This window comes from Bos indicus, chromosome 17, assembly GCF_029378745.1.
Source record: "Bos indicus isolate NIAB-ARS_2022 breed Sahiwal x Tharparkar chromosome 17, NIAB-ARS_B.indTharparkar_mat_pri_1.0, whole genome shotgun sequence".
Classification (NCBI taxonomy): Eukaryota; Metazoa; Chordata; class Mammalia; order Artiodactyla; family Bovidae; genus Bos; species Bos indicus.
In genome coordinates this window covers 70,620,744-70,634,622 of record NC_091776.1, presented here as the reverse complement: position 1 = coordinate 70,634,622, position 13,879 = coordinate 70,620,744, and the positions used below count along the sequence as shown (strand labels likewise).

Sequence of the window (13,879 nt, the reverse complement as noted above, 5' to 3'; positions counted from 1 at the left end):
GGGTCCCATCACTGTGAAGCTGTAACTACCACTCCCCTGGTACAGCAAGCAGTGATAGTCAGCCTCGTCCTCGGGCTGGGCCCCCGTGATGGTGAGGGTGGCTTTGTTCCCAGAGATGGAGGCAGAGAAGCGATCAGGGACCCCGGAGGCGCGGGTGTTTGTGTTGTAGATAACATTTCTGGGAGCCTGGCCTGGGGTCTGCTGGTACCAGCTGGGTTCGTTGTAAGTAGTGACTGACCCAGAGCTCAGTCCACAGGTGAGGGTGACCGTCCCTCCTGGAGACACCGACAGTGACGGTTCCTGGATCACAGTCTGAGCTTCTACCCCTAAGAGAGACAGAAGAGAGAAAGCGGTGGTTATGGAGATGAAGTGCTCTGAGACTCTGCTTGGAGGTGCCCCAAGGCTGCAGAGTCCCGGCCCCTGACCTGAGCCATAAGCGAGCAGCCCGAGCAGAAGCAGCATCCAGGCCATGGTGGGGACCCTCGCAGGACGCAACCTCCTGAGCCTCCTGGGCTGGAGGTGGGGTTCTGGGCCTTTTGATGCCTCCACCCCGTCAGGAGGAGGAGGCGCCTCATGCAAATCACTTCCTCCTCTCCCTGCCCAGGTCACCTGAGGTCCCTGGGGTGGGGGGACTTGAAGGAGATAGATGCTGGACCTCACGCAGAGCAGGGACAGCATGGGGAGGAGCCACTGAGAGATGGGGTGACACCTTTCAGCAAAAGTGCCCCCGTGACCTGGTGACCTCGGTCCTCTATCTCCTCCCCGGAGTGTCTGAGGCTGAAGGAGGAGTTTGCAAGTCTGTCTCTCTTGCGGCAATAATCCAGCCTTTCCCACACCTGAGCCCGTCTTTAGAATACTCTCTGTCTTCTCAGGGAACCCTGTGTCCCGTCTGTGCGGTGCTGTCCGTCCTCCTCCTCCAGCCCTGAGCCGAGCAGGAAATCCCGGAGCCTGTGTCTGCTGTGAAGGGTGAGCGGTCACCCTGGAACACAGTCTTGTAAAGTGTCTCTAGTCCCGGCGGTGGGGGGACCAGGGCAGGGGTGGTGACATGCAGAGCCACATGGCCAGGCTTGGGGTGACAGCCTCCTGTGCTGTAAAAAGATATGACAGTGTGGACCAGCTTCAGGAGAACTGTAGATTTTAGGGGCAAAAACGTCACCATCTCGTCATGCAATGATGACAGCTGGCAAGTTCAGTTCCAACAAAGTTGGAATACATGTCTCATCATCAGAAATAGAAAAACCCTGCGTGTGAAGAGGTAGGTGTGGTGAGCATCGTGGACCTTGTAAAACTCCCTTCGCTGTAGTTCTGGGTGGAGCCGATGGACCCGGGACGGAGGAGGGGTGTGGGGGCAACGAGGAGGAGAAGGAGCTCAGACACCTCAAGTTAACGTGTGTGGAAGAGATGGGAAAGTCTTGTTCACCTCTTGTTTCTTTGACATAAAAATGTAAATGCTCTTCTTATTTTGTATTCATGTTAAATTTGCTGATAAAGTAGCTGTTTAATAAAATCCACATGATTTTTGTCAGAGGTGCTTGAGAACCTCAACTCATAGAGGTGAAAAATATGTGTTCCTACTGAATTCTTTTCTTATTATAGGAACATATTGATGACAGGTGGCGGAGCTTGTAATTCCATATATTTCATGTCACAAGTGTTAATATAAGTATTAATATAACGGGAAGGAACGAGTAAGGGAACCACAAAAACTGACACAATATCAGTTTCCATGGTTCAATTCAAAATGTTGAAATTGCCAAATAACCCAACAGGGAACGTTTTTAAATGACACAGATGGTGACAGAGGGTCCTTGCCTGCATCCCTCTTCCACTGGGAACACCCGGGCATTCTGTGGGCAATGGGGCAGCCTCTGCAGGGGTCTCTCATCCCCTGTCCAGGTATCCCCGGAGGTCGAGTTTCCTGAAGGAAGTTCATTTTTGTTGCATGACTGTCCTTCTGTCCTTGGTTGGATGTCGGGTCTGGGCACTGACCCCACGACAGAGCAGCAGGAACTGAGAGGCACGCCTGGGGCTCTGAGCTAGAGCTGCCGTGTCCCCTGGGAGCCCAGGTGCAGGACGTCACCCTCCAGTGAGGACCCTGCTGCCCACGTGGGCAAGAGGCAACAGAGGACGTGACAGCCGGCCTGGCCAGGACCCTGCGCTCTCCGGACAGACCCACAGCGCCCCCTGCTGGACTCAGACCTCCTCCTTCCGCGCTTCACACCACAGCCTCCTGGAAGGGCTTTCTCACACTTGCAGCTGGGTCTTCCTGATGTCACCGCCCAGGGCAGTAGAATGAGTCGCCTTCGTCTAGTTTGGGCCTGGTCATTGATTTTTCCAGGTACCTAATGAGAGATCCAACCAGTCCATCCTAAAGGAGACCAGTCCTGGGTGTTCACTGAAAGGACTGATGCTGAAGCTGAAACTCCAATACTTTGGCCACGTCATGTGAAGAGTTGACTCATTGGAAAAGACCCTGATCCTGGGAAGGATTGGGGAGAAGGAGAAGGGGATGACAGAGGATGAGATGGCTGGATGGCATCACCGACTAGATGCACATGAGTTTGGGTGAACTCCGGGAGTTGGTGATGGACAGGGAGGCCTGACGTGCTGCGATTCATGGGGTCACAAAGAGTCAGACATGACTGAGCGACTGAACTGAACTGAATGACCTCAGACTCCTGTATGGTATGCTGATACACTAATGAATTTCAGGATTCCCTGATGTCTGAGTGTGCATTGCCTAGCTCGTGCGTTCACTGCCAGAACACAACCACCCGAACCTGAGTTTCTAGGGTTCAAACTCCCAGCATGCCGTGGGTGGTGCCTGGTCAAGATTCTGTCTGAGTTTCCTTCCCAGCTTGATAGGTCGTCAAGGTTGAATTTGCAGGACCTCCTGGGACCTTCCCAGCCCAGACTGCATGGCTCTGTTCTTATTTCTCTCTTTGCAAAGCGTAGGAGGCTCTCAGGAACAACAATTCTCTTCTTGGTCACTTCCAGGGGTTCTCATTTACCCTTGATCATGGTTCTCACAGTACTTCTTTTTGACTCAGATATTTAAAGAAGTTTTTAGTCTAATTTTATAATCTTTCCATATTAAATGTTTGACATAAAAGATTATGCCTATAAATGGGAATCTCATCCTTATCTGGGCTCCTGTTTCATCTCTGGTTGAGAAACCCTTATGACTGTTACCTGATCTTCATTGGACATGGTGAAGTCTAATGTTCTAACCTTCAATTGTAGAATCCATAGATTTAATGGAGGTGAGTTTATAAGGTCTGTGTCCAAAATAGTGACATTTATCGAATATCATCTCAAACAAGGAACCAGGGAGGAAAAAGGGGGAGAGATCATGAGGCAAAAGAGGATGAAATGAGCAAGTGAGGAGTCTGAGAGCTGCATCCTAACAGGGAGGGTCTCCCAGTACCTGGAGAGGAGGGCTCTTCAGGCAGCAATCCCCAGGGAAAGGGAGGACCCAGCTTCCCTAAGGGTCAGGGTTCAGGGCAGAGCACAAAGGCTGGAGCAGGAGAGGAACGTGCGGCGGGTAAGACAGGCCCCCTGGGGCTCCAGGACACAGATGCTGGACTTCTGCTTCCTCGACATCCTGCTCAGTACCTGTGAGGGACCCTGTGTATCTGGACACATGGGCATTCTGCTTGTGTTTGGAGACCAGACAGAAAAAGAACAATTTCATGGACCCCATAATGATGGACCTGGATGAGGAGGTGAGACTGCCCAGATTTAATAGCACAAGCGACAGCAGAGACCTGAACCAGCACTGGTGAGGTCACAGGCAGGGTCAGGGCAGTGATGGGTCGACACGGGAGTAGAGGGCAAGCTTTCTTCAGACATCCCCATCACACGGGGATTCCCTGTGGCTGTGGTTAGTGATGAGCTGTGTGACACTGATGACCAGCCTCCTCACCAGGCTGGGGTCCAGAGTGATCAAGGACCGGGTGTGGACCCACCAGGAGGCAGAGAACAGGGCCTAACCCCTCAGTGTCCCTCACGTCTGTCATCGGTCACAAAGGCAGGGATTTTGCCTGGAATCCCGAGTCATCATTGCCATGGTGATCCCCCTTCCCCGCTGATTCTTCTACAGGCCATGGAGCTCTTGGATCTGGGCTCATCGGGGCATCACAAGCAGAGGGACACGGGCACATCCTGTGGAGCCCCTGCTCCTGACAGTCCACAGACCACCCCAACCTGGAAGTAGGAAATGCTCCAATGGGGTGGAGACGAGAGAAGCAGAGGGCAGGACACAGCCCGCACCTGTGGGTCAGGAGAACCTCTCCCGGGCTTCCCTGCCTCCTGCGATGTACCACCGGTGCCCCTCAATCCTCACGCTCTCTGCTCTGCCCCTTCAGGAGCAGGGTTCACACCCTGGGGGACGATCTGCCTGCTGGGATGGTCCACGGACTCTGCTGAAGGCGCATCTGGGCAAGACTCCTGCTCCTGATCTCAAGTGAGGGAGCTCAGCTCCACAGCTCCCTTGATCACACGGATGACCAGGGTGCACTTCAGCGGTATCAGAAATTGTTTACATTTTCTGAGACTTCAGCAAAACTGACTGTACAACTGAGAGTAGACATACTATGAACCAGAACATACCTCAGGAATGAATTGATTCTGGGGTATTATTTAACATTTGACGGTTGTCTAAGAATAAGCCCCTGACAGGCTGAGCCTCTCGTCCCAGTTTCCCATCTACCTGTGTCGCTGTGAGAAGCCCTGTTGCACCAGCCTGCACGGTCAGAGTCAGCTTCATGCTCAGGCTGCAGCCCAGAGACGAGCAGGAGGCCCACGTTGGCCGAGGCATCTTTGAATCCAGGAAACCTGCGGGGACCCTGGAGCCTGGTCCTTACTGGAGTCTGAGTGGTAGGACCGGAGGACCGAGGAGGGCTCGCTGGCTTCTGCAGGTTCCAGTAACAGTAGAGTGGCTGACACTGATGTCACTGCTCAGGGTGCAGGGAGCCATAGAGTCAGCTGTGGTCTGTGAGGGAACAGGGGTCTCCACACACACAGGCCCTGAAACCATTGCCAGTCACAGCAGTCCAGGGCCTCAGGGCTGCAGTGTGGTCACTCACAGCAGCACCAGGTCTAGGGGCTAAGCCTTGTCCTCGGGCTGGGCCCAGAGATGGTCAGGGAGCCCCACCTGACTCGGAGCCCTCCAGCCTCGCTGAGACCCTGCGGGCGGGTTGTGACTCCTGTGCTCAGGAGCCTGGGACTCAGCACAACTGGGACGGCAGCCAAGTCGCCCCCTTGGTGCCACCAGTCTTGCTGTTCCCAGGCAGGTGAGTGTGGCTGAGTGTCCATGGAGTCACCGACCCTGGCTGAGTACCCCCTGCCTGAGCCCCGGACACCACGAGGGGACAGAGGAGGCTGAGAGCAGGACCTGCTCCCTGTGCAGGAGAGGGCCCATGGCGTGGGGGTCTGCCAGGGCTGAGAGACCTTGATGGACCCCCAATTCGGACACTGAGATAGAGACTAACAGACCCTGTGTCCCCAGTGATGGGAGACAGATTTTCTGTGTCCTTTGAGACCCTCTCCTGGGAATGGGCTGCTGTGGGGGCGGGTGGGGGCGGATTTGAGGACAGAGGGGAGAGAGGAGCCTCCATGCAAGGGCAGAGCCCTCGATGACCTGGATCCAGGGTGGGGCAGCAGCAGCAGAAGTTCCAGCAGAGCCTGAGCAGGGAACCCCTGGGCTGCCCCACTCCCACAGTTTGACAGGAATCCTGGTCTAGTCCCCCGCAGGCCTGGAGCCCTGAGGGAGCCTGAGAGGCGGTCACAGGAAAGGCAGGAGCAGCAGCCTGGGCCTCACCTCAGCCCAAGGACAGCTGAGGACCTGAAGTGTCCTGAATCAGACGCAGCTGGACGCTGTCTCTCTGGTTCTGACCTGACCGTCATGGACTCTGTCTGCCAGGACCTGCCTCTGGCATTCAGGGCCTTCTGCTCAACTTCAGATATTCATATAAAATGTGGTTGCCAAGAGCAAGGCCTTGGTGAGGGCGCAGAATGAAGAAGAACTGAAAGGATTTCCCAGACTAATTTCCTGGTGTGGGGCTCAGACCCCCGTTTTAAATCAAACAAACAACAGAAGTGTCTGCATTGGCAGAAGATGCTTCAGCCCCGAGAGGCCCGTGACTTCGGGGAGAGCAGGTTTTTGTCTCACTTCCCCCCTGGCCTGGAGCACTGTGACAGTACTGCTACTACTGTCATAAGCTACACAGAAATAATCCGCCTCGTCCTCAGCCTGGAGCGAGCTGATGGTCAGGGTGGCTGTGTTGCCAGACTTGGAGCCGGAGAATCGGTCGGGGACCCCCGAGGGTCGACTGCTACTACCATAGATGATGGTTCTGAGGCCCGATCCTGGGACCTGTTGGTACCAGCCCACACCATAACTACCGATGTTGTTGCTGCTTCCAGAGCAGGTGATGGAGACCCTCTGGCCCAGGGAGCCGGACACGGAGGACGGCTGAGTCAGCACAGCCTGGGCCCAGGATCCTAGAAGGGAGAGAGACAGAGATGGTGAGTCTGGGGTCCAGACACGATAGCGGGGAGCACAGCATGTGTGTCTTTCCAAGACCTCTCCCCTGGCCCCGCATCCAGTCACCTGTGCACAGAGCGACCAGGGTGAGGAGCAGAGGGGACCAGGCCATGGTGGACATGGTCAGGGCGTCCTGCTGTCTGTGGCCCCACAGCTGAGCAGAGCGTCCCCACAGCACTCCTTCCCCTCTTCATATGCTGAGAGGGGGAGTGGCCTTTCATGCAAATGACCGTCCTTCCCACACCACCCCCACAATGCTCTGATCACCTCTGGGACCTGGGTCAGCTTCCTGTGCCCTAAGGAGTCCAGTGGGTGATCAGAGGCAGGGTTTGTGGGGCTTGGGGATGGGAGGTCACAGCTGGGAACCCTGAGCAGAAAGCACCTGGAAGCACCAGGGGACTCATCTCAGATCTCAGCTGCAGACCCACAGGAATGGCTTTGGATGGCCCCCTGGTGTCCTGGCCCAGACATACATCCTGTGACCTAGTGATCAGAGCTCTTAGAGTCAACTTGCCCAAAACTGGCTTTGAAGTTACACAGTTCAGGAAGAGTTGTGTTGGAAAAAAAGATCCAGGTGTAATTTACCCTGTAGTGCATGTGAGTGTTACACAGTGGATGTGTGACTTTGAGATTTTAAATGAACCAAAATGTGATCATGGAGTAGTAAAAATCTAAGGTCATCACTTAAAATAGATGCCTAAACTTAACTGAAGAAAATGTTGTGGTTCAGTCACTAAGTTGTGTCCGACTCTGGCTCTGATTTAATTTTGCATTGCCATGGTACTATTTCTAAAACATAATGTTCCTTGTAGATTCTGTTCTTTAAATAAGATCATTTTAAAGCCTTTCTGACAAGCATCTCCACTGAAGGATTTTCATGTCTTAGCAGGATGTTCTCTCTGTGAAACAGGGCAGGCTGAGTTATCAGAGCCATGGGTCAGCCTCAGATCTGAGATGAGACACAGGACATGACAAGGCAGATCAGCTGTTCTCAGGAATCTCAGACGGGACCATGCACATGGTCAGACAGAGCAGCAGTCACGGCCCCAGGGGCAGAGCCCCAGGACAGGGTCTGCTTTCCCAGCCCAGGGCCCCAGCAGCTTCTCCCGGGCTCACTGTGCATAAAGTCAGTCCCACAGCAGCTGAGCACAGACACTCCTCAGCCAGGAATCATTTCCCAGGTGTCAGGACCAGGCTTTCTGTCCCCTCCTGAATCCTGACTCGATGGGCACATGGGACAGAGTGTGAACGTTCACAGGATAAATCAGCTGCTGGGTGGGCATCACTGGGTCCCCTGGGAAATGAGGGGGAACCAGGGGTGGAACAGGGAGGGGTCGAGCTGGGGTCACACCTGAGAGCCGGAAACCTGAGGCTTCTCGGGAAGCAAGGGTTAGAGAGGTTCAAGGAGGGGGATGAGGAAGTGAGTGTTTCAGGAAGATCTGGAAACTCGTTCATGACTCTCTAAGAGCATGAGCTTGGTCACCACTGTGGAGGTCAACAGTGTATGTTTGTAGAAAGAGCAAGGCCCAGAATTGGGAGGAAAGTCACGAATGAGGAGAGCGGGAGGGCAGGCTCTGAGCAAAGAGATGAGGAGGAGCGGGCGCAGGCTGAGGAGAGCTGGAGGGGTGCACTGGGTGGGCTCTAGGGGCTCCTTCCCTCCTCTCTTTCTGGGAAGAGGGTGGGCACTGATGACTACCTGACCCCTTCACCCTCCAACTCTGGGTGTTCGGCCCCGGGTTCAGCTTCAGTCCCAGGAGGAGGCCTGCGGGCCGAGGCTCTGAGTCTGTCCCCTGAGAGGAACCACCTGCTCTCACATCCAACTCAGTCTGCTGAGCCCGGGTGCAGGGCCAGCTCAGGGGACCATGGGGGTGCGTTGAGGGGCTGCCAGTTCTGAGCAGGTGCACAGCGCCCCCTGGTGACGCACCCGGGGAACGTTCACGGCGGTGAGAGTGGGAGCAAGGTGCCGCTCAGTTACTTGGTTCTCAATCCTGTCTGACTCCTTTGCGACCCCGTGGACTCTAGCCCACCAGGCTCATCTGTCCATGGGATTCTCCAGGCAAGAACACTGGAGAGGGTTGCCGTTTCTTGCTCCAGAGGATCTTCCCACCCCAGGGACAGAACCCACTTCTCTTATGGCCCTTGCATTGGCACCGGGTTCTTTACCTCTAGCGACACCTGGGAAGCCTTATGAAAGGAAGCAGGGGCGCTCTTTTTTCCTGTCACCAAACACTCTGTCAATAAACAAATGAATGAATCGAATAGCAATAAGTATTACACGTCTTTGATGTGTGCAGATACTTCTTTTTTATTTCTTCTATTGTATTTTCAGGTGATTCTGACTACTTTTTCTCCTTTTCCTACATTTATCTCCTTTTCCTTAGGACCCAAGAGTGTTTGTACTTGCTCATCAAATAGATTTGATGATTTGTCCCTAAAAACATCTGTCACCTGATTTCATCATCTCAGGCATCTCACCAGTGTTGTCTATGCCTTCTCACTTCCCTTCAATATTTAGTATTCTGGTTCTTGATAGAAGTGACAATTCTACTGGATACTGGATTCTGTGGAAATTGCTTGTAGAAACTCTGGGTTCCATTTCCTTTTCCTTTAACAGAAAATGCTTCTGTGATGGAAGCTCAGGGATGTGCATTCACTGCCCAGTGACCCAGCAAGGGCGCACTGACTCCCCTGCTCCGTGCTGCCGACTCCGACCTGGAAGCCGGGGGCAATTGCTGTGAGCAGCTCCTTCATCCAGGGGCGTGTGACCACCCCTTGTGTGCCGCTGGCCTAGGGAGGGGAGTCGAGCTGAGGGGGCAACTGTGCTGCAGTCAGGGCACACTCAGTCTGCTGGGTTCCATGGTCTCAGGGACTCCAGGAAGGGAGGGGCAAACACCTTGCCCTCGGAGCCCCATTGCTGTGGGGGAAGCAGGTTTTTGTCTCCTTCTCTCTGGCCTGAAGCACTGTGCAAACTTTCAAGCCGTCAGCCCATGAGAAACAGTAATAATCAGTATCGTTCAGCATGAACTGAGGTGGTCAGAGAGGCTGAGTTGCCAGGCTTGGAGCCAGAGAGTCAATCTGGGAGTCCTGAGGGTTGTTTGCTATTTTCATATGTCAGGAGTCTAGGGGCCTTTCCTGGGAGCTGTTGGTACCAGCTGACATAAAGACCCCCAGGGTTGCTGCTCCTTCCAGTGAAGGAGAGGGTAACCCTCTGACCCAAAGTCCCGAACACGGAGGGCGGCTGAGTCAGCATAGCCTGGGCCCAGGATCCTGGAAGGGGGAGAGACAGACATGGTGACTCTGGGGTCCTGACAGGAGAGCAGGGAGCAGGGCCTGTGAGTCTTCCCAGGGCCCTTCCCCTGTCCCCACATCCAGTCACCTGTGAAGAGAGCGACCAGGGTGAGGAGCAGAGGGGACCAGGCCATGGTGGACACAGTCAGGGCGTCCTGCCTTCTGTAGCCTCACAGCTGAGCAGAGTGTCCCCACACCGCTCCTTCCCCTCTTCATACCCTGAGAGGGGGAGGGTCCTTTCATGCAAAGGATCCCGTGCATCACACAACCTCCCAGGCCCTGGGCCAGGTCTCTATGCCTGACGGTGGCCAGAGAGTTGTCAGGGGTAGGGCTCTGTGGGTCTCAGGAGTGGGAGTCACAGCTGGGAGCCCTGAGCAGAGGCCACCAGGCCTTGTCAGGGAGCTCTGTCGGGGGGCCCAGCTCTGCCTCCCACCACCCAGCTTCAGAAATGGACCCCGAGCGCCCCCCACCCCTTGTCCAGGCCCAGACACACATCCTGTGACCTGGAGAGCAGAGCCCTCAAGGACAGATCCTGCCTCCTGCTCTGTGCACTGTCCCCTCTTTAGCACCAGGCCAGGTGCCCCTTCTGTGTCCCCCTGAGCTCAGGGCCATCATGGGCTCCCCTCAAATCCTCAGGATGAATCTGTCCAGGGCTTCCATGACTGCTCAGGGGTCAGGACCGAGGGGCATCTGAGACACAAATTCCTCTCAGATCAGGATCAGGTCAGGGCAGTGCCGGCCCCGGAGCAGGAAAGTGGGTCTCCTTCTGTGCAGGACAGCAGGGTCCCTCCTCTGTGGGCCTCCTCCCTGGTGGGCAGAGCCCTCCTTCCTCTGTGCGTCCCCTCAGCCCTGAGGAAGAGGGGGCAGTTCTCTGAGGAGGGGGTGAAGGTGTGGAGAGAGGCCTGAGGTGGGATTCAGCATTCCTAAACGCCTGGATCTTTACCATGTGTTTGAACAAAAGAGCCTCTTGATGAAAGCGAAAGAGGAGAGTGAAAAAGTTGGATTAAAACCGAACATTTAGAAAACTAAGGTCATGGCATCTGGTCCCATCACTTCACGGCAAATAGATGGGGAAACAGTGGAAACTGACAGACTTCACTTTTGGGCTCCAAATCACTGCAGATGGGGACTGCAGCCATGAAATTAAAAGATGCTTGCTCCTTGGAAGAAAAGCTATGACCAACCTAGACAGCATATTAAAAAGCAGATACATGACTTTGCCAACAAAGGTCTGTCTAGTCAAAGCTATGGTTTTTCCAGTAGTCATGGAAAAGTTGAGAGTTGGACTATAAAGACAGCTGAGCACCAAAGAAACGATGCTTTTGAACTCTGGTGTTGCAGGAGACTTTTGAGAGTCCATTGGACTGCAAGGAGATCCAACCAGTCCATCCTAAAGGAAATCAGTTCTGAATGTTCATTGGATGGACTGATACTGAAGCTGAAGCTCCAATACTTTGGCTACCTGATGCAAAGAACTGACTCATTTGAAAAGACCCTGATGCTGGGAAAGATTGAGGAAAGGAGGAAAAGCAGATGACAGAGGATGAGATGGTTGGATGGCATCTCCAACTCAATGGACATGAGTTTGAGTAAACTCCAGGAGTTGGTGATGGACAGGGAAGCCTGGCGTGCTGCAGTCCATGGGGTCGCAAAGAGTCGGACATGACTGAGCTACTGAACTGAACAGAACTTACTGTGTGTGAAGGCTTCCACACGCTGGACCCTGTCCCATGGCCTGTCTTATGAAGTGGCCCCTCCCGGGCGTCTTTCCTGCAGGCACAGGGCACCGGCTGAAGGGTGCAGGCCTGGTGATGCTCCTGGCAGTTTTTATTGAGACTCTGAAGGGCTCTGAGCAGGGTGTGTCCCCAGGGATCCTGATACGTAATAGCTGTTAGGACCAACCATCCCAAATAGCAGGTTAGAGAAGGTAGAGGTCGAAGTGATTGGTTGGAAAAGAACGGTTGACTGTAGCTTGCCCTGCACTGGTGAGGTGTTACACTCTGGGTGTGTGAGATTTTAAACGAACCAAATGTGGTAATGGATTAGTGAAAATCTACAGTCATTCCTTAAAATCTGTGCATGAATTAAACTGACGGAAAATTGACGTTCTCTCTTAATTTTTCACTTACAAGGGTACAGTTCTGGAAAACTAATTATCATTGTACGTTCTTTTTAAATGACTTCATGGGTATCCTAGGAAATTTTAAATACTATCCAGTAAAAATATTTCTACAAAGATATTTGTATTCCTAACTTGTTTGGACTTTGACTGAGGCAGGGCTAGAACCAGCTCTTTCTGCCACATATTGCCTCTCCACTGGGGAGTGCTTATCTCTGAGCAGCCTGTGAAAACAGGGCAGGCTGAGGTATGGGAGCCATAGGTCAGCTCAGAGCTGACTTGAGGGAACGTGCGTGACAGGTCAGGTCTGCTGACCTCGGACACTCAGAAGTGACCATAGGAAGATAGGCTGAGTTAAAGGAGGTCCAGGTAAGGCAGCAGTGACCGCCCTGGCCGGGAGGGGATGAGCTGGGGTCACAACTGAAGTCTGGAGACCTGAGGCTTCTCTGGTAGGAGGGCTAGAGAGGTTGCAAAGGAGGACAAGGCTGGTAAAGGAAGCCTGGAAACTGACCCATGACCTGATAGAGTGACGTTGGTCTGGAGGAGGAGGTCACTGGTGAAGGGTTGTAGAGAGGAGCCCAGATTGGGGAGGAAAGTCATGGATCAGAGGGGTGCTCTTAGGAAAGAGCAAGAGAGGAGCAGAAGAGGCTGCAGGGAGTGGGAGCGGTGCAAGGGGTTATTATGTATTCCTAGTGAATTCTTTTCTTATTATATGAACATATTGATGACAGTTTGGCTGAACTTCTGATTTCATATATTTCATGTTACAAGTGTTAACATAAAGTATTAATAAAACGGGAAGGAACGAGTAATGGAGCCACAAAAACTGACACAATATCAGTTTCCATAGTTCACTTCAAAATGTTGAAATTGCCACATAACCCAACAGGGAACATTTTTAAATGACACAGATGGTGACAGAGGGTCCTTGCCTGCATCCCTCTTCCACTGGGAACACCCGGGCGTTCTGTGGGCAATGGCGCAGCCTCTGCAGGGGTCTCTTATCCCCTGTCCAGGTATCCCTGGAGGCCGAGTTTCCTGAAGGAAGTTCATTCTTCTTGTATGACCGTCCCTCTGTCCTCAGTTGGATTTCAGGTCTGGGCACTGACCCAACAACAGAGCAGCGGGAACTGAGAGGCAAGCCTGTGGCTCTGAGCTGAGAGCTGCCGTGTCCCCTGGGGGCCCAGGTGCAGGACATCACCCTCCAGTGAGGACCCTGCTGCCCACGTGGGCAAGAGCCAAGGGAGGAGGTGCCAGCCTGCCTGGTCAGGACCCTGGGCTCTCAGAAACAGGCCCACAGCGCCCCCTGCTGGACTCAGACCTCCTCCTCCCCCACTTCACACCATGGCCTCCTGGAAGGGCTTTTCTCACACTTGCAGCTGGGTCTTCCTGATGTCACCGCCCAGGGCAGTAGAATGAGTCGCCTTCGTCTAGTTTGGGCCTGGTCATTGATTTTTCCAGGTACCTAATGAGAGATCCAACCAGTCCATCCTAAAGGAGAACAGTCCTGGGTGTTCACTGGAAGGACTGATGCTGAAGCTGAAACTCCAATACTTTGGCCACGTCATGTGAAGAGTTGACTCATTGGAAAAGACCCTGATGCTGGGAGGGATTGGGGGAGGAGGAGAAGGGGACGACAGAGGATGAGATGGCTGGATGGCATCACAGACTCAATGCATGAGTTTGGGTGAACTCCGGGAGTTGGTGATGGACAGGGAGCCCTGGCGTGATGCGATTCATGGGGTCACAAAGAGTTGGACACGACTGAGCGACTGAACTGAACTGAACTGAATGACCTCAGACCCCTCAATGGTATGCTAATACACTAACGAATTTCAGGATTCCCTGATGTCTGTGTTTGCTCTGCCCAGCTCGTGGGTTCACTGCCAGAACACAACCACCCGACCTGAGTTTCCAGGGTTCAA

At 53.7% G+C, this 13,879-nt stretch overlaps 1 gene segment (V, D, J or C); it reads right to left on the bottom strand.

Moving 5' to 3' along the window:
- Nucleotides 1-6,067: 6,067 nt before the first annotated feature.
- Nucleotides 6,068-6,734, bottom strand: LOC139176785 (immunoglobulin lambda variable 1-40-like). The segment is given in 2 exon segments: nucleotides 6,068-6,504; nucleotides 6,614-6,734. Coding segments are annotated over 2 exon segments (477 nt in total).
- Between the last annotated feature and the right edge of the window lie 7,145 nt (nucleotides 6,735-13,879).